This window comes from Rattus norvegicus, chromosome Y (genome assembly GCF_036323735.1).
Source record: "Rattus norvegicus strain BN/NHsdMcwi chromosome Y, GRCr8, whole genome shotgun sequence".
Classification (NCBI taxonomy): Eukaryota; Metazoa; Chordata; class Mammalia; order Rodentia; family Muridae; genus Rattus; species Rattus norvegicus.
This window is the reverse complement of record NC_086040.1, coordinates 45185826-45206876: the sequence shown is the minus strand read 5'-3', so window position 1 is coordinate 45206876 and position 21051 is coordinate 45185826. Positions and strand designations below refer to the sequence as shown.

At 40.0% G+C, this 21051-nt stretch overlaps 1 protein-coding gene across 1 annotated transcript; it reads left to right on the top strand.

Moving 5' to 3' along the window:
* Positions 1–18180: 18180 nt before the first annotated feature.
* Positions 18181–20425, top strand: LOC134484319 (Y-linked testis-specific protein 1-like). The gene is made up of 3 exons (XM_063280627.1): positions 18181–18344; positions 19393–20265; positions 20345–20425. The coding sequence occupies exon 2, from the start codon at positions 19470–19472 to the stop codon at positions 20262–20264; it is 795 nt and encodes a 264-aa protein (XP_063136697.1). The 5' UTR covers positions 18181–18344; positions 19393–19469; the 3' UTR covers position 20265; positions 20345–20425.
* The last annotated feature ends 626 nt before the right edge of the window (positions 20426–21051 follow it).

The following is a 21051-nucleotide window of genomic DNA, read 5'->3' as shown; positions in this document are numbered from 1 at the left end:
TTGTATAGACTGATTTTAGCTCTCTATCAGTTGGAAGATTGGTAAAGATCTTTTCTTAACTTATTGATTTTACCTTTTTCCAAATTCCAGTGTCCTATCCCTTACAAAAGGTTTATGAAGTTCCATTTGTCAATTCTCGATCTTGGAGCAGACATTTTGCTGTTCAGTTCAGAAATTTTCCCCACCTTTTATCTATTAGTTTAAGATTATGTTTCTTGTGGAGATCCGTGATCCACTTCGACCTGAGGTTTGTACAGTGTGATAAGAATTGATTGATTTCCATTCTTCTACATGCTAACCTCCAGTCGAATGGGAACCGTTTGTGGATAATGTTATCGTTCCATTGGATGGTTTAGGTTCATTGTCAAATATCAAGTAGCCATAGGTGTATGCCTTCATTTCTGGGCCTACAATTATATTACATTGATCTACCTGACTCTCTCTTTACCATTCCCATTCAATTTTTATTATTATTGTTCTCTAATACAGCTTGAAGTCATCGATAGTGATTGCCCCACAATTTCTCATATTGTTGATGAATGTTTTCTCTATCATGGGGTTTTTGTTATTCCAACTGAATTTTCAAATTACTCTTTCTAACTCTGTGAAGAATTGAGTTGGAATTTTGATGGAGATTGCCTTGAATCGGTTGATTGCTTTTGGCAAGATGTTCATTTTTACAATATTAACCCTGCACATGCATGAGCATGGGAAATTATTCCATCTTCTGAGATCTTCTTCAATATTTTTCTTCAGAGACTTGAAGTTTGTGTCATACACAACTTTCACTTGCTTGTTTTGAGTCAACCTGAGGTATTTATTATTTTTTGTGTCTATCTTGAAGGCTGTCATTTCCTTAATTTCTCCTCAAAATGTTTATCCTTGAAGTAGAAAGCTACTGATTTGTTTGATTTAAGTTTACATCCAGCCACTTTGTTGAAGTTGTTTATGAGCTGAAGGAGTACTCTGGTGGAATTTTTGGGGTCACTAAAATATACTATCACATCATCTAAAAATCGTGATATTTTAACTTCTTGCTTTCTAAATTTTTCCGTTTGCCTCGTGTTTTTGTCTAATTTTTGTGAATAAGATTTCCAGAACTATATTGATGGAGGAAGTAGAGATTAGGCAACCTTTTCTAGTTCGTGAATTTTGTGGTATTGCCTAAAGTTTCTCTCGAGTAAGTTTGATGTTGGCAACTTTTTTTTTTTTAATATTGCTTTTACTATGTTTAAGTATTGGCGTTGAATTCCTAATATTTTCCAAGACTTCTAACTTGAAGAAATATTGATTTTTTTTAAATTTTTTATCAGCATCTAAAAAGATGATCATTTGTTCCCACCCCCAGGAGTTTAGATAATTGATTCTTCTATATGCTGACATCCAGTTGAACCATAATTCTTGATAATATTGTCTTTTTTCAATTTCATGGTTTTAGCAACTTTTTCAAAGACAAAGTGAACATAGGTGTGTGCATTCATTTCTGGATCTTCAGGCTAGGATATATGGTGAAATTTTCAATTACATGGATGGAGAAACCGAGACATTCCATGACAATGCCAAATGTATACAATATCTTTTCCACAATTTCAAACCAACAAATGATAGTAGATGGAAACTTCCAACACAAGGAGGGAAACTACACCTTAGCAAAAAGTAGGGAATTAATCTTTCAACAAACCCAAAGATGATATCCACACAACTGTCATTACTTTTCTAACAACAAAAATATCAAGAAGCAACAGTCCATTTCATTTAATATCTCTTATCATCAATGGACAAAATACCCCAAAATAAAAGACATAAACTAATGGACTGAATACGTAAAGAGGATCCAAGATTTTGCTCCATACATTAAATACATTTTAGAGATAAAGACAGAGTATCTCAGGGTAAAAGGATGGAGAAAAATTCTAAACAAATGTTCCCAAGGAACAAACTGGAGTAGCCTTTCTAATATTGAACAACATTGACTTACAACAAAAAGTTATGAAAAATGACTAGGAAGGGAAACATACCTGTCAAAGAAAACATAATACTAAGATGAACTTTCAATTCTGAACAACTATGTTTCAAAAGCAAGGACTCCTAAATTCATAAAGGAAACATAACTATAGCTCAAAGCAAATATTGCACCACACGCAATAAATTGTTGGAGACTTCACTTCTCCACTCTCATCAACGGAATATTTATGGAAACTGTAACTAAACAGATATGTTTAAAAAACATACGTTATTTTAATAACTTAAAAAATCCAAATGGATTTAACAGGTATTTAGCTAACATTTAATCCTAAATCAGGAGAATATACCTTTTCCTATGCACCTCATTGTAACTTCTCCAAATTTGACCATATACTCATTCACATAACAGGCCTCAATTGATACCAGAATATTGAAGTAATCCTATGCATCCTATCAGATCACCATGGACTAGGGCTGCTCATCTATATTTTATTATTATTTGTATTTGTTTAAATTATCAATGATTTATTTATGTGGTATTTTTGAAACATCATCTTTTTTGATAGATTGTCACTATGCAATAAAGACTGGGTTAAACCTAGATGTAGTTCTTCCATTTTTGCCTCTACAGTTGCAAGAGTGAGCTCTCCATTCCAATCTTGGTTTAAGTACTACATTTTGAGTTAACTCTCTGTGCATACATTGCATTTAATGTTTTCCTGTTTGTTTTAATATATATTAGTATTACCTGACCTAACAAATTTGTAATTCTATAATGAAATTTTTAATTTCATAACTTCTGACTATAACTTTGATCTCATTTTGCTTATATTTTCTCCATTTTAAATGCATTTTTTCTTTGTGAATACTTTTCCCTCTTTATGAATATTCATGCCTTTATGGGATTTTATTATTGTTCAACAATGGAAAAATTCATTTTATTCACAGAAGCAGCCATATATGAAGATGAATACAAGAGTTAACTAGCTATTTCAATAGGATGGATTACTTATTAAAATAAGAATCTCTGAAAAAAAGAACAATGATGAACTTCACACCACCCTTCCCCAATGATCCCAGCATGCAATAATGCCAGGTAGTGTGTTGTGCTCATGTGGTGGTGGGAAATAATTTATGGAAGAATAAAAGAACATACCATGGAAAATTTAAAGAATCCCTTTTCCCTTACACACAGATACATAATGGGATTGTAGGGAGGTCAATACAAATAATTGAAGCAGAAGTAAACAACTATGTTGCTACAAAAAATTTAAGTCAAGGAAGAGTTTTAAACCATGGTCAACTATATAATTGTGAAAATTTGTTCCCAAAATTGTAGGTTGTTCCCCAGGACAATAATAGCTGCACTGAACCCACATTTTATGTATACAAAGTGGGGAACCATGGCCCTAATTGGAATGATGAAGACAAAAAACAAAAACAATAGCAAAAGAGTATATTAATAGAAGAAAACCATTAATGCAAACTACCACAAACAACTTTATGTTCTAACCAGAAAAGGCACCAAAACTAAAGTCACATCTGAGCACCCCATGTGAAGACAAAAGTGAGAAGGCCATGGAATTTCTCCCTTTCATGTTTTTCAAATACTTTACAGAAACAGGAAACTCAGACTGCTTTTCCATGATTTATTAAAGGTTTTTATAGCCCTCATGTATTAAAATACCATTTGAAAGAATTGATAGCTGCTGTCTAGGTTTATTCCAAATTCACAAATTTATTGGACTAAAGTTCCAAAAAGAAACTAGGCCCAACCCTGAGCTGTATAATTATGACAAGGCAATAATAACAGATATTTTCAAGGCCCAAGCACTAAAGTACTATACTATTCAGTACAGTGATCCAAATTAATTCAAATAGCTCAAGAGAGTAGGAAGATACATCTAAAAAAGGGTTAGAAAAGTGTAGAAATATCAACTCCTTCCTCATGTATGAAAGCATTTAAGGTTCTGCAGTAAGTCCTATGAGGCAGTATTCAAGTAGCAATGGGAAGAAAGAATTCATTACAAGACAGGAGTTAAACTAGCCTGGTGGGTTTATATAAGAGAAATACTTAGAAATGAAAATGTCATGTAAACTTAAAAAAAGATTTTTTTTCCATTTTTTTTCATTCCAATCAAAACAGACATCCATGAATAATTCCCCTCTAAGGCTTCCATAAAACTGGTTAAACAAAAATTAACATAAACATATAAAAATTTGAAAATGAAACAAAAAAAAAAAACTTGCGTATGTTTCAGAGCAGGATCACAGGGAAATGAGGTGAATCTGTGCAAGATGAAACCTAGAGTGGCAAACAGGATCTAGAATTAAGAACTGCATGAGAGGCGCAGTGGAGTAGTGACAGGAACATGGCCACGCTTGACAGATAAGGCTGGGCCCTTTACAGGAGCAAAGAATGAGGTAAGAAAATATTTCAAATAAAGCAGAACCTTTCCTTTCTTCTCACCTCAAGTATCCCATCCCTGAAAAAAACCCGTTTTGATAATAATACAGAAAAGTTATGGTATGTCACTCACTTCCCGTTTGCTTTTAACCCTCTCTCCGAAGTCAGGAAATATGAACATTTCGAATTTCCAAGAAGAAAAATTCATCGGCAAGTATATGGATGTACTGTGGAACAAGTGACAAATTGAAATATGTGAGGACAGAGGAGGTGGAGACTGTCTCATTCCACAGAGCAGAAATGTGTCTGCCCAAATTAAGAAGGGATAAGGCAACCATAACAGGTAAACTAGTTCTCAAAACATTAAGCTTATTTACATTACTCATAACTATACTTAGTTCAAAGCACTTTCCAGCTCAATCTTCATTTTGAATGATGCTGATCTATCCTGCAATGTGTCTGTACCATCTTCTCTTCCTAGTATTTGGTTTCATCATGGGGATAATAGATGATTGTGGCTGCATAGGTGATGTTTTTATTTCTATATATCACTCCCTTTACGTACTATATGTGTAGTAACATATGTGGATTCTCAGCCTCCACATACTGGAAGCCCATTCAGTGTCCCCCAAGCGGAGTATAACAGCAGACTCCAAAGGGGGAAGACCTTGAGGGTTCCCAGCCTCTGCCACTTGAGAATGCCTTCAGTGTATCCCAACCGGATTATAACATCCAACCCCAAGAGGGGAAGCACTTGAACAGCAGAGACCCGAGCGACATTCCACCTCCGGGATTACTTAGATGTACTCGGCACAAGTTCAGGTGCTCAAAACCCTAGGAAGACAAGAGATTCAAAAAATCTGATGCTCGTGTTACATAAATCCTTCAGAAATTAAAAAATCATATGAAGGGTTCAGTCAGTAAGAGGGCCCTAGATCCCAGAAGGGAACTGACAGAGAAGAAGAAATGGACTGTTCCACTTCCTCTGACGGTTCCTTAGGGCATGAGTAATCGAGTGACCAAGGATAGTAGATTACTGAGTAACCCACTGGCATAATATATATGTCGTATGTATGTAGTATGTGTATAGTATGTATGTGTGTAATACATGTATATATATGTAGTATGTATGTATGTATGTATGTATGTATGTATGTATGTATGTATGTATGTATGTATGTACAGTCATGTGCAGTGACCTAGAGTTGGGGACCATATGATATAGTTGCTGGGAACTGAACCCAGGTCCTCTGAGGGGAATGCAAATCATCTTAACTGACATTATTTCAGTTTCCCATCATTTGTGAAACATCTTAGCATCCATTGTGTCTTGTACTATGCAGTATTCGTTTCTTAGTGCAATGGTTTACCTTCACTCAGACTGGGTTTTGACGGTCTGTTGAATATATAAGTCTGGCATGGCAGAAGGATATGGGGGGGTGCTCTGATGCAAAGAGGGACACTGCTCTAACTGCCTCAGTCACTGTCTCAGCTGGCCTGCACTCTGCAGCATGTGCCTTCTGCAAAGGCAACATCTTTCGGTATTGCCTGAGCTGACAGCCCTTGCAGCCTCCTCTAGATCCTCCTCTGTACATCCACAGGGTATCATCTTGAGGGATCCATGAAAGGAAATCCCAGATAAAATTTCTCCAGTGCTTACTAGAACCTCAGGCAAAAGCCCAAACTCGTTGTTGGGAAATAAAACCATCTCCCAGTCAACCACAGCCTGACATCGGGTCCTATTCATCCTGCCTGCCATTCAGCCCACTAACACTTCTATTCTGATAGGGTAAATGATCATATTTGTTTTGGGACCTAGCACATTCCAGTGTGGCCTTCATTATAACCACTTACATCTGAAATGACTCTTCTTCCAATGGATATCACAGCCTGAGAAGCCAGGTGTTAGGATGAAAAGAGAGGCTGGTGCATAAGCCAGACATTCATCCTGTCTGCGATATTGACTAACTTCATTAAATGATTTAAAAAATGTATAAATAATTAGAGAAGTTCGCACCCGAAGAATGGATTAGCACTTTCATGTTTATAATACCTTCACTGCTCTCTATATGCCTCTACTACCTCCAGGGACTCAGTTAAGCCAGAATTCATTCCCTGTTTCCACTCTAGATAAGGCACAAGTAATCCGTAGAAAACTGCTAAACTGAGACTTGAGGAAACCTGTTGGAGACATCAGTTCAGGAAGCCAGATGCCCTGGCCAAGACCTTCGAGATGGGTCTTCACAGAGTTGGCAGATTTGGAAAGTCAACAAGGTTGAAGACATGATGCCTTTCTTGGTAAGGAATTGGAGACCTGCCCTTCAGAGAAGATGGCTTGAAAGAATGAAGTCTTCAAGCACCTCTCCTTATAACAAGTGCTTGTTCCTATGGGGGTTGGGGGGCAGCTGCATTTCAACTCAGGTCCTGGAGAGTGACGTGTCCAGAACTTCATGAACTGGCTCAGTGTGGGTTGACTTAGGTGGAGAACATCTAGCTTCCTCACATCAACTAGACCAAGGAAGGATGGTCTGCTCTGTCTCTCTGCCTTGGAAAGACACCTTCATCCCTGTTCATGCCCAAGGCTTCCTATGGTCCTCACCTGTTTGCTTATGAGTCAGCTGAGGTATGTTGACATACCTCACTTTGTGCTAGCATTCCTTAAGATCCCTAAACCCCCAACCTGTCCTGTACACTCCATCTCTATTTTTCTATTTAGCTTGATTTATATTTCTTCAACAAAACATGAGCAGGAAGTGGATTTCTCAAATGGATAATGCTTGCAGTCTTCTAAAGTTGAGGTCCAGGTGAACAAAATGAATTGTGGTTCGTATCTCACACAGACAGGTCTTTGTGCCTATTTTCTTGGCTTTCGATGATGTTTAAAATGTGAGTTTTTGGGGCAGGAAATTACAAAATGGTAGCAACAACGAACCATCGTGTGTCTCTGTTAAGGTTTGTTTTATTCAAAGTGACAAACGCTCCGCCCATCACTCCATATTTAAGGAGGTACAGAGGTGAGCTAGGTCCATAAAGCGATGGGCTTAGGACCCAGGGCTGGTAGTTGTCTTCCACAGTTTGTCCTTCAAATATATCTTGCTCTCAACCTGTTATATCTGCAGTTCACAATCTTTGTGTGTCACGATCCCTGTGAGAAACTTCAGTCTCCAAAGTGATTACCTACTACGATTCATTACAGAAGTGAAATTACAATAATGAAGAAGCAACAAGAATAATTTTTTCATCAAGAGACGTAACAACATAGGAACAGTGTTAAAGGGTGGCAGCATTAGGAAGGTAGATCACTTAATTATAGTCCAAGAAAAAATGTCTAGCTATGGGCCAAATAAAGAAAATACAGTATTTCCAGCATGCCAGTAACCTGGGATTAAATGCAAGCTGGGGAGATATTTTTGTGGGAAGCAGTGCCTGCTGTGAAATTACCAGCATGACAGCCCATAACTCATGATTGGAGGGATAATGACAGGACACATGGTGGGTCCCATGGCTCCAGCCACATATATAGCAGAGGATGTCATTGTCTGGCATCAATAGGAGGAGAATACCTTCGTCCTGTGAAGGTTCATTTCCCCAGCGTGGGGGAATGCCAGGGTGTTGAGGTGGGAGTGGATGGGAGGAAGAGCATCCTCATAATATCAATGGGGGCTGCTGAGAATAAGTATACAAAAAAAAATCTATGATAGCTACCTGTGACACTCTCCTTGATTGTATTTATCAATGTTATGTAGTATTGTTTCTCACAAAGAGAATAGATCATCAATGCTGACCATGGCCACACCAGGTCTGTTTGAGGGTCCATGCCCTCTCCAGGCTCTGTGGATGGAGCCAAGAGAACCCTACAGGGCTTAGTGAAGCACTGACTCTAATTCACATGGCCCTGACATGAAGAGGGAGCATATCGATTCTTCTAGTTTTCGCTATGACAAAATACAAAGCAAAAACTTAACGAAGACAGGAGTGCTTGTTGAGAGGAGTCGGATATGGATGTCTCCTGAGAGGCTTCGCCAGAGCCTTACTGATACAGATGAGGATGCTTACAGCTAATCATTAGACTGAGGAACAGGACCCCAATGGAGGAGGAGTTAAAGAATGGACTGGAGGAGCTGAAGGGGGTTGCAACCCCATGGGAAGAGCAACAATATCAATCAACCAGACCCCCACCTCCCAGAGCTCCCAGTGACTAATCCACCAACCGAAGGGTACACATGGAGGGTCCTATGGCTCCAGCCACATATATAGCAGAGGATGGCATTGTCTGTCATCAATAGGAGGTGAAGCCCTTGTTCCTCTGAAGGCTCATTTCCCAAATGTGGTGGAATGCCAGTGTGTTGAGATGGGAGTGGGTGGGAAGAAAAGCATCATCACTGAAGCAGGGGGAGAGAGAAGGGGAGAGAGGGGATCCAGGAAAGGGGATAACTTTTGAAATTTAAATACATAAAATTCCAATAAAAAAGTGACAGGAAGTGTTTATTTTGACCCATTGTTTTAGTTGGTACTATCCATCATGATGGGGAAAGCAGAGCAACTCGAGTGTGATGGTCACATTGCAGACCTGGAGTGTGTTCAGCTTTCTTTCTTTCTTTCTTTCTTTCTTTCTTTCTTTCTTTCTTTCTTTCTTTCTTTCTTTCTTTCTTTCCTTGTTTTAAATTCCATATACAGGTGTTTCCCTTGCTTTTATGTATCTGTATAAAAGATCCATATACAGAAGCCACCAGAAACTTAGGGAAGAAAAGCAGGTATAGCTGTCCAATAAATGTTGATTGCCAAAGGAGGGGAGGGTCTTTATGTCCTCTCCCATCTGTAATGAAGTGTTGAGTGGCCTATTCTTGTGCCCATGACCATAGCCACAATAAGTTTAAGAGTTCAATGACTAGGTACAATCTAAAAAATATCCTTTTGCTGTCCACTTCCCCATCTTCTGGTTCATATATTCCTTTCACCCACTCTCTCATGATGTTCTCTGAGCTGTTGAGGAGAAGACTTAGCTGACCTATATCCACATGATTAGTTCAACACCACTGATTCCCAACACTTTGTCCAGTTGTACGACTCTGCCCATGGTAGTCAGAGGCTTCTTCTCTGATGAGAGCTGAGTGCAACGCTGATCTGTAGATACAAATATGGATATTTGGAAGGAAGTTCGACAATGTATTTAGCATTAGGTTCTTTCATAGGGCCTATATCACCCTAAATATAGGTTATTGACGACTTTACAGAACCTCGTGTTGAATATGCCTTGTATCAAATTGGAAAGCCACCGGTTACTCCCATGACTGTGATGCCACTAACACATTATGGGCACATCTTGCCTGACATTTTACCTTGAATGATTCACCCCCGATTAAGGTCGTAGATGATTTTCTCCCCTAGAAGCATACATAGCACTTTCTTGAACCATGAAGGCTATCCATTATAGAGGATGATTCCACCTCAACTTCACATTTACCCTTCTGTGACCTGTGAACAAAAGGATTCAGTACCTTCAGAAATAGTGTCTTACCATCAAGTTCTGGAGGCCTACAAAGAACAATGGCAACAGCCTGTAAAGTTGTTAGGGCTTTTGTGATCTCGCTGGTCAGCAACTTTCAGGAAGACATCCCACATCTGGCACTGTGATTTTTGCTTAATTTTGGTTTTCTGTTGCTCTGATGATACACTCACCAGAGCCAACTTGGGAAGAGAAATCTTTGTTTCATTTTATCTGTTCCAGCCCATCATCAAGGAAAACCAAGACAGGATTGTGAAACAGAAGCTACAGCTACAGAGATTGCTCAGTGGCTTTCTTCTAAGCTCACATTCAACTACTTTTACAGAGTCCAGACCCACCTGCATAGGGCAGTGCTGCCAACAGTAGACCAGGCACTCCAACATCAGTTAACAGTCAAGGAAATTCCACCTAGACGTAGTCATGGCCAATCTGACGGAGGAATCACCTCAACCGAGGTTGATTCTTCCTAGAATAGCCATCAATGACTAGACTAGAAATCAATGAAAATAAAAAAAGAAAAGAAATAAATATCTTCAGGAGGAGCTTGGCTTTTCCATGGAGGGTGCCTCCATTTGAACTCAACAGTCGATTTTGTAAATATATTCTGTAACACAACATTTTATAACCCCTCTCACCAAACCCGATTCTAACCTAATCACCTAAGGGGAGATGGAGTGGAAAGTAAGTTTTAAAAAAATAATTGGAGCAGAAAGAAATGCTTCTTGGAAATAATGCAAAAAAGGAAGCATTTCTGTATTCTAGATGCTTTCCTGGCATCATCTGTGCAAAGGTAATGAAAACCGTTACGTTCCAGTTACCATAATTTCCAGTGTTACAAATCATATAAATAATATTGCTTATCATTCATAAAACACATTGGCACTAATCATTTTTTTTTGGTTCTTTTTTTCGGAGCTGGGGACCGAACCCAGGGCCTTGCGCTTCCTAGGCAAATGCTCTACCACTGAGCCAAATCCCCAACCCCGGCACTAATCGTTTTGATGTGTTTTTTTTAACTCATTCCTAATGTAGATCTGATGAAGTGGAATTGTTCGCCTGCTCATTTATATATGAGGGAAGTGAGGTTTAAATTTCGAGCTAATTTCCCATTACTCTAAAGTAATAAATGGCAGAGTAAGACACCCACACCTTCTCTGGCTTCATGGCATGGCCTCGTGAGCAATGCAAGTCACGGTACCTTGGCAGGGAATTCCAAGGATCAGTACATGGCAGCTGAAAGTTGTCTTGGATGCAATACTGGGAGTAAGGCTCAAGTCAGCCAAGCCCCACCTCAGTATTCCTGAAACGGTACACCAGAATATGTTAGAGAGCGAGGAGACTAAACTAATCATCTGGTTGTCCTCAGCAGGTTGTATACATCCGTTACTGAGGGTTCATAATTATGTTGGTCTTTATGGGGATGGAAAGGAACACTTATTTAGATCGCCACCTCCTACTATGTGCGACTACAGTGGAGACAATGCCTTAAGACCAAAGTTTTTTGTTTTGTTCTTGTGTGTGTGTGTGTGTGTGTGTGTGAGTCTGTGTGTGTGTGTGTGTGTGTGTGTGTACATGCATACAAGTGCAGTGTATAAAGTATGGACTAATACATTTCTCTTCTACCTTATTCATTGAAGCAGCATTTCTCAGTCAAAACCAGAGTTCTCCAATATGACTACACTTGACAGCTATCTTACCCTGGGTATCTGCCCTAACTCTTCCTCCCTGGACTGGGATTCTATGTGAGCAACAAAGCCTACTCATCATTTACCTGAGACCTGTGAGCCATCTCCTCAACTGCTAAGGTTCAAGTCCCGGTGTTGGGCCCATCTCCTTTACTTTTGTTTTCTTATTTTTTTTGTCTTGGTCATAATATCAGAACCAGGTTAAGGTATGACTGGCTCACTCAAACAATCACTCAAATCCCACAAACAAATGTGTCCTAATAAGGAGGAGGACCCTGCTGACTCTTTGTTCTGTAAAGTCTTACCTTAACAGATGAGTTAAAGGATGGGATTATTCTAGTAGGTGATTGTGGATGCTGTTGTTGATGTTGAAGGAGGCTGGCAAATGAGGGGCCACAGCTGTGTCAATTATAATAACAGATACAAAGCTGAGTGTGGTAGTGCATACCTATATTCTCAATACTCGCAAAGATCACAAGTTCAAATCCAGCCTGGGCTACATAGTAAGTCCAATGGAAGCCTGGGCTACATCGTAAATCCCAGGCCAGCTTGGGCTACAGAATAAGTCCATGTCTAGCCTGGGCTACATAGTAAGTTCAAGGACAACCTGGGCTACATAGAAAGTCCAAGGTCTGCTTGGCCTACTTACATGACTCTTCTCCAAACAACAACAGTTTTTTTTTCTTTTTTGGTTTCTGTCTCTTCTATTTCCGGTACACCAATTCCAGTGCTGTAGTTTGGGGTTGTGGAGGAGAACTTTCGTCATGTCTGATGGTCCAGGATTTCCCAAGCAGCATGGCAAACAAAACAGTGCAGCAAACAAGTCCGTTTCGATTGTTGAAGAAAAATATGACACATGGAAAGTGCTGTCTGAAGAAATGGCTCTAAGATGAGACAACGCCTCGGGAGACTGGGCTTGAATCTTGTGCTAGTTTCCTCATGATGAAAACAATGATGTTCTAAACCACATTCTGTTTTGGGAATACAATGCTGTGCTTCCATTTCAACAGTGCATTATCTCCATATGGCAACCCTGGAAATCTTGTCTGATATTAAACAGATTATAGGAGAGACAGGTAGAGAATAAACACTGTCATTAAAAAGGGATTATACGATGAATATTTTTTTAATTTTTGTCTGTCGTACCAGGTTCAGTGTTCTGCATAAACTCTAAAACACGACAATTACTTTTTGTTTTTAAAATTGCCAAAGAGAATGGACCTTATACTTTCTATCTAGGTCTAATTGAGACGATGAAATACCATTCAATGCTTGAAAAAAGAAAACAAACTGTGTTTCATTGTCTTTTTTTGTTAATTTCTTATTTTTAGTGTTTTGGGGTTCATTTTAACAATTATTTTTTTCATTGAATTAATTATTTTCTTATTTTCTAGTGTAGATAAAAATTTAGGTTGCTGGTCTTTGTTTCTAATCTAAGAATTATTGTTTTAAATAAAGTTTCCTCTTAGCACCGTCATAGTTATGTCTTACATATTTTGATAGTATGTTTCCTATCTTCTTCTTTTTTTCTTACTGTTACATAATTTAATTATTTCTTGACATATGTATTACTTGTGAATGTGTAATTTAATGTTTCTAGACTGGGAGACTCCTGTTGTCTCTCATTGAAGACTTCTATTTTAGTTATGTTGTATTAGCAGAACACATCCCTAGGGGCTGGAGATGCAGCTCAGTGGACAGAGTGCTCACTTGGCTCTCACACAGCTCTGGTCTCCACCTACAGTGGTGTGGTGGTACATGCCCATAGTCCCTTTACCAGGAGAAGAATCAAGACTTCAAAATCATCTTGGGTGCATAGTGTGTTTGAGGCCAGCCTGGGCTACATGAAACCTGTATAAACATATATGTCCCAAAACACATCTTTTCTTAGGCATTTTCCACACTTTGTTCTATGGTTTCTGAGTGTCTGAAAAGTCCAGGGGTACTTGAAGGAAAAGAACAACCTGGTGCTACTAGGGACTGTTAGTTCAGAGACATTGCCTGGTGAAGCCATCTCATCCTAGCTGGTTTCTGCCTGCCTCTGTTGCTGATGGGCTGATGTGTGTCCACAGCTTTACTCATAATTGCCCTGCTTCATTTTTAGCTGGACACATTCTTGCTTCCTGGTAAGGCTTTGATGGAGTAGTGACATAAAGAATTGGGGTATCCTTCATGCCCACTGATTCTCTCAACAATAAGGTCTTTCTCTGTAGAAATAGTTTCTCTGTTGCATACATTATCAGAAATAAATAAAACACTCTTTTGTGTTTTATTTTGACACTGAGTTTCATTATGTAGGTAGGGCTGGCCTGAAACTCACTTTATTAACCTGGTAGGCATTGAACTCACAGAAATCACCTTACTTCTGAGTACTGGGATTAAAGGGACATACCTGGCTCCTTCTCTTTTTAATTTGTTTTTTTAATTTTTCTCTATGGTGTGTGTGTGTGTGTGTGTGTGTGTGTGTGTGTGTGTTTTGACCAAAGAGTCTATCAGATCCTCTGAACCCTGATCCTCTGTAAGAGCAACCAGTGTTCCTATGCAGTAGGCCATCTCACCAACCCCTTCTGCCTGTTTTGTAGGTTTCTCATTGACGACGCTTGAATCCTGGCTTTAAAATCCTTGTTGACAATTCTGACAATGGTTTTCTCTTGGTGTCACCACCAGGGAACTGGTTTTTCTCCTCTGCTTTTCATTTAGGGGGATTGTCATGGTGTGACGTGATTTCCATTTTGACACCACTTGTCTAGATGTCAGTAGTCCTGACACTGTGGGTACAGTGGCTGTGTATCCTTTATAAACTTTTGGTGGTGTATTGTTTTTTTTTTTTGGGTTTGCCTGATTGAATAAAAGGGATTAAAACTCCAGTTCATACCAACAGACATATTTTAGACGGGTCAGGAAGAGTGGTTTCCAACCTTCCTAACACAACCTTTTAATACAGCTCCACCAACTGTAACATTATTTCATTGCTACTTCATAACTTTAATTTTGCTATAGTTATGAGTTGTAATGTAAATATCTGGAATACAGCATATATGATATGTGACTCCTGTGCAAGGGCAATTTGAGCTCCCAAAGCGGTCTCAATCCAAGGATTAAGGACCACTGATCTGGACTTAGTGGGATGCCCTTACCGACGTAGATGGGTTTCCCAGTGTTGGTGGGGAGGAGTCTCCTCTCTTGAAGGCAAAGGATCTTCCAAGATCAGGCTTTTTCCTGGGTCCCTCTATAATAGTGTACACACTCTTGATGGTTACTGATGTATCAAGTGACTCCAGGCAGTTTTCTTTCACATCCTCGAAGATAGGATTCTAAAAAGGGTTCTGCTAGACAAAAGCAGTGGCTGAAGCTATCCCTAGTGATCTTTCCCTTTTCCTAATGGCTCCTTGTCCACGAAAGGCCAACAGTAGATGTCTGAGTCCATTCTAAGCTGCAACTTTCCAATCTACACTCTTCCTCTGTGCTGTTTCTTTAACAAAGAGCACTCATGCTAAACCTGAAACCATCTTGTCTTCAGTCAGCACTAACAACCTAGTCCTCTCTGCCAGCTATGCTTTCCCATATGACCCAGCTGCTCACAATTCTGAGGCATGTTCATGCTTTTATGGACAAACAGAATGGCACTGATTGGCTAGTGTATAATGACACAGATTCTGTATTATTATGATTCAGAAACCTGTAAATACAAGATGAAGAGACCATCGGCAGAGGAAGGAGTTCTTGTGAAATGTTGTCACCACAGAAGGGATCCAGGGGGCTAGGAATAAAAGAGAGGGAGCCAAACTCCTTTTTCATAATTTAACCTTTTTCCACAATAGCATCATTAATGGATCTTTATTTGTAGGTTGCATCCCTCTTAACCTAATCAATTCTTCACAACTACATTCCCACTGGGGATTAATCTTCAGAAAATAAATGTTGGGTGATCACATTCAAACCAGAGATGATGGTGAATATTTGGAAATCTATAGTGGGGGTGGGTATTATTCTTCCCACGTGGTGTACCCTTAAGATCTCTAACTACCTCCTTCCCCACGGTAGCCTCACTGAATGACATGAATTCCGGGTTATTAATGAGGTACAGAAACCAAAGCTCATTGCCATATCCTGTCACAAGTATCAAGCTCGCAACAGCAAGAGCCCAGTGGGAAGGAAAATATGAATAATCTTTATGGTATCTCTAAAGCATAAACCCCCAATTTAATCAAAACATTGTTTTAGACTCAGCTCTCTTATATCGATATTCTTTAAATGTACAAGTCAGTGGGCTTGCATGTGACTCCTAGTACAGGTTTATACTGTACATTAGCCATCTTCTTTCTCACAACTCACCACCATTTCCACCTGCACACACACACACACTCACACACACACACACACTCACACACACACACACTCACACACACACACACACACACATACACACACACACACCCTGCTGCTCCCCTTCCTTTTCCTAAATGCCCAATTTCACATAATATCCCTTATTAAAATCTAAATTTTGCAATCATCTGTTTGAGTCTGGCTTGTTTCACTTAATATACTGTATTTTACAGTTCCATCCATTTTTCTGAGAACAAAACCCTTTGCTCTTACACATAGATGAAAATCACATCAATGTATATCAACTTTTTTAAGCCATTCATCCAGTGATCAACAGCTAAGGTTATTCCAATGGCTTGTCTATTGCACACAGTGTGGCAATCAGAATGAATGTGCAGGGGTCCTGGTTAGTTTTTATTGTCAGTTTGACTCAACCTGGGAAAAAGGAGCCTCAGCTGAAGAATTGCCTCCATCAGAACGTCCTTTGGCACATTTGTAAGGATTCTTTTTTGATGGTTGATGTAGAAGGGTCTAGCCCACTATGCATAGTGTCATCCCCTATGAAGGTGGCCCTGGGTTGTATGAGAAGGAGAGAAAGCTGAGTAGGTCATGGATAGCAATCCAGTACTCAGCATTTCTAAGTTGTCTCTGCTTCCTTTCCTGCCTCTAGAGTCCTGCCTGAGTTCCTGCCCCTACTTTGCTCAGTAACAGACTGGTACTTAGAAGCCTAGAGTGTGAAAATTTTCCTCCTCAAGTTGATGGCTATGATGAGATTATTCTTCTTGTTGCCTACTTGTTCTTCACTTTTTTGAAAGTTCTGTCTGTTTAATGTTCTTAAAATGATGATATCACATGTTTTCTCATGGGCTCTCTGTCTCTCACCGTGTCTCTCTCTGTCTCTGTCTCTGTCTCTCTCTGTATTTGTGTGTTTGAGTGTGTATATGTGTATGTTTGTGTGTGTGTTTGTGTGTGCATGTGTGTGTGTTTGTGTGTGTATGTATGTGTGTGTGTTTGTGTTTCTATGAGTGTTTCTGTGTGTATGTGCGTATGTTTGTGTATGTGTGTGTGTGTGTGTGTGTGTGTGTGTGTGTGTGTGTGTGCTTTCCAGGGTTAAAAAAATCCCCAATGCTTTAAATCTCTGCAGGTGCCTAGAGAAGGAAGATTAAGGGGAGAGAGGGGGGGAATTCATGTCATTTGAGTTAACCCCACATTGAGGTCAGCCACATAGTCGACCAACAGTCACATAATGGCAGAGTAGTCATAAGAGCAGAGAGAGAGTAAAACTCAAAGTGTGAAAGAAAATGTGCTTAAAACTACGATAGAAGGAGAAAAAGAAGACGGTGCACTTAGAAAATTGGACAGATTTTAAAAAGCTGACATAAGTTGTTAAGCTCTAAGTACATTTAAAAAATTATAATGTTAAAGTGGAAGGGAATTATTGGGAAGAGGGAAGGGATGGTCAGAGTGTAGTGGGGACAGGGGAGGGTTCTAAAAAGAATCCTTTTGAAGATCTGAAGAACTATGTGACACAAACAATTAAAGTGGCCTGTAATTTACAGGTAAATTCCATACTTACCTGGATCCAGTATTCTGTCTACCCATATTTCAAAAACAAAATTACCTCATCTATTTCATCCTGTTTTACTGCATTTGATCTAATAAATTCCTTGTAATCAGAAGTGCTGATAAATTTTAAAGACATTTAAAATATGACTGGTCGATATTGGGTTTGTGATAAGTTTATTCCGACTTTGGAAGCAGGTCCAGGAGCTAATTTTTCCTCGCTCTTTGCAAAGAATCCATAATTCATGATTGCCATTGTCTTCAATACAAGGTATTTAATCTTGTCAAATTCCAGCTTTGTTTCAATAAAAATGGCCCTCCTCTAATTGTGGGTTTTGATAGAGCTAATTTTGTTGTTCTATCCTGTGTGCTGCCTCGGAAAGAGAGCCTAGCAATATTTCTGATACGGAGAATAACTTAAAGTTAACCAAAGAAAACATAGGAGCTGGGAAAATAACCACCAAGGATGTTGGTGACTCAGAAACCAAAGAGTTTTTCAGAAAAATAAAAAGCATGAAAAGAGCTACTTGGGCAGACTGTGACTCGAGTCATCAGAATATTTGGGTGGGGACTTTATTTTGGTTCACCAGGAGGCTACATGAGAAGCTAAAACCTAGATGCTGGAAGTTTCTAAGCGTAACTAGGGAAGGAACTGGCCTGAGAGGGGTTCTATGACGTAAGCAGAGCCTGGATGATGTCACAGAGCACAAGGGCGGAGGTTGCGCATCTCTTCCACTTGGAGGCGCTAGACTACTTTGAAGGTGGGTTCACTATCTTTGGAGCGGGGTGTGAAAGCTAGTTCAGCTCCTGAACCCCACAACTGTTCAACAACCTATTGGTGCCTGACCGGTTTCAGAAGACAGAATCTGGACGACTAGGACATTTTCTTTTGGTAAATACGTTTATGAAGATAACTGGGACCCTTGTAGCACAGAAAGCTAAAAGTTTTCCCTCGTACAGCAAGTAACCTTACGTTCTAATGTCTTCCACGTTTGAGAGCTAGGCAGATGGTCTAGGCTAGTCAGTCTCCGGAGTTTATTATTCTTTGCTAACAATATCTAATTCAAAATTCTACTAAAATGCCAAAGCTCCTCTCTGTGCCTGTGTATTTTTGGAGAAAATATTTCTCCTTTTTTTTTTTTTTTTTTTTTTTTTTTTTTTTTTTTAATGGAGCTGAGGAACCCAGGGCCCTGTGCTTGCTACGCAACTGCTCTACCACTGAGTTAAATCCCAACCCCAGTAGATATTATTTCTAAAAGGCTATTGTTGCCTACACAAAAGACTCTTGTTGCGGTCGAAAATGCAACAGCTTCGGGGAATAAACCTGGGGCTGAGTCAGGATGCACAGTAGAGAAGGCCAGTGGACTGCTGTGCTTTGTCTCTGGGCAGATACTTGTGGATGTTGCCAAATAGCTCATAGTTAGAGGGTAGAGAAGGGGTGTGGCCACCCTTCTGGCTCCTTTGCTATCCTTTCTCTGTTCTGCTTGCTTAAAGTGGGGACAAGGATACTTAATCCCACACTGACCTAGCCATTCAAGGAGATGTTCCTCAGCATAGGCAAAGTGCCTCGGGCTGAAGAAATATGTCTAAATATGTTATTCTGAGCTGTAGAGAACCATTTTTTCATTTTCCTTTGAACTTTAGATTTTGATTTATGAGATTGGGTTTTTCTGTGGGTAGTTTTGTCTATCCTGGAACTAATTCTGTAAACCAGCCTGGCCTTGATCTCACAGAGGTCTGCTTCCCTCTGCTTCTGGAGTGCTGGAATTAAAGGTGTGCTCCACCATTGCCCAGCACTTCTATGAACTTCTGATTATGACAGCATTAGATTCAGATGCTCAAACCTGTTTACCATCGCCTTCCTCACCTGCTCCAAAGTTCTCATAGACAAGAGCCTTGGTCCAGCACCCTCCCCAACCCCACCCCCATTGTTATTGCAGGTACTCATATGACAGAGGTACCAGCTTTGTCTCTGGTTTAAGCAGGTGAGCTCTTCAAACCCAGGCCATGGGAAAGTATGAAGCCTGAACGCAGAACAATAGCCACAAGACAGTGGACCAGGAGTACCGTGGCCTACCACACTAGGTCTACAGCCAAGAAGAAGAGGGTGTCTGTAAGGAGGATGAGCACACCATCCTTCCAGAAGCGGAAGAGGAAGAGGCCTTCTCCCCAGTCCCTGGGGAACATTGTGGGGTGCAGAATTTCACACGGATGGAAGGAAGGTGATGAGCCCGTCACCCAATGGAAGGCCATAGTTCTAGATCAACTGCCAACAAATCCCTCTCTCTATCTGGTCAAGTATGATGGAGTTGATTGTGTCTATGGACTGGCACTTCACAGTGATGAGAGGATTTTAAAGCTTAAGGTCTTGAATCACAAAGTTGTGTTTCCTCAAGTGAAAGACGCCCAACTTGCAAGTGCCATGGTTGGCCGTGCTGTGGAGCATAAATTTGAGGGCAAACATGGCTCTAAGGACAACTGGAGGGGGGTGGTCCTAGCCCAAGTGCCAATCATGAAGGACTGGTTTTACATCACCTATGAGAAAGATCCAGTCCTATATATCTATCAACTCCTGGATGATTACACAGAAGGTAATCTCCGTATCATTCCAGAGATTTCGCCAGCAGAGGTGAAGTCAGAAGTTGGCAGCGACATCTTAACAGGTCAATGTGTGCAGTTCACCAGAAGTGACGGGTCCAAAAAGATCGGCAAAGTCATTTACCAAGTTCTAGCCAAGCCTTCCGTGTACTTCATCAAGTTTGATGGCGACGTCCACATCTATGTCTATAATCTGATGGAAAAGATCCATTAAGGTGAAATTCACAAAGTGAGGGGACATATATGGGGAATTTATAGGATTGGGGTGAAAATGTTTGTTTTTCTGTGTTTCAGATACCCAATGGCCTTTGACATCCCCAGTATCTTTTCCAGTGGAATTTGTTTTTGCTCTAAAAATTAAAATGTGTGATGTGATGTGTTGTGTATGCACACTTTTGTGGAGGAGACTGGCTGTGGTGGATGGAACATTGAGAGGAAGCCGGAAAGTTCAAGGCTGTGAACAGTAAGTCTAATGTCACATACACTAAAACAAACAGTACTGAGCTAGTCTGGTCTTTAGGGAGAGGAAAAAACTGGAGATAAGGCTTAGAGGAGCAGGGATGGCACAGGGGAAAAAAAAGATGGATGTTTAGGAAGCAGTGGAGAGGGGCCAGAAATAGATAGACTCTCTGAGGGGAAGTTTGAGGGAGAAACAGATAGTTGGCGAAAGAGTGGCAGGTAACAGAGAGGTGGTCTTGGAACCCAAGGGGAAACCCAATAAACTGATCCAAGCAGACTCAGAATCAGAGAAGATCAGGGATTGTTTGACTAACAAAACCTAATGAAACCTGTTTCACATATGTAGATGTATTATTTTTATTTATCTAGGTAGGGCAAGGAATGAATACAGGAGACCACAGTGACAAGAATAGTCAGGTCCCCTGGAGCTGAAATTAAAGGTGGTTGGGAGCCATCGGACATGAGCTCAAAGAACAAATCCCAGTCCTCTTTCAAAGCAGATGAGCTCTTAATCCATTGGTTATCTCTGAAGGCCCCTAAAG

What these genes read in the sequence shown, in the direction of transcription:
- LOC134484319 (XM_063280627.1), top strand. Translation starts at nt 19,470, where the DNA reads ATGAAGCCTGAACGCAGAACAATAGCCACAAGACAGTGGACCAGGAGT.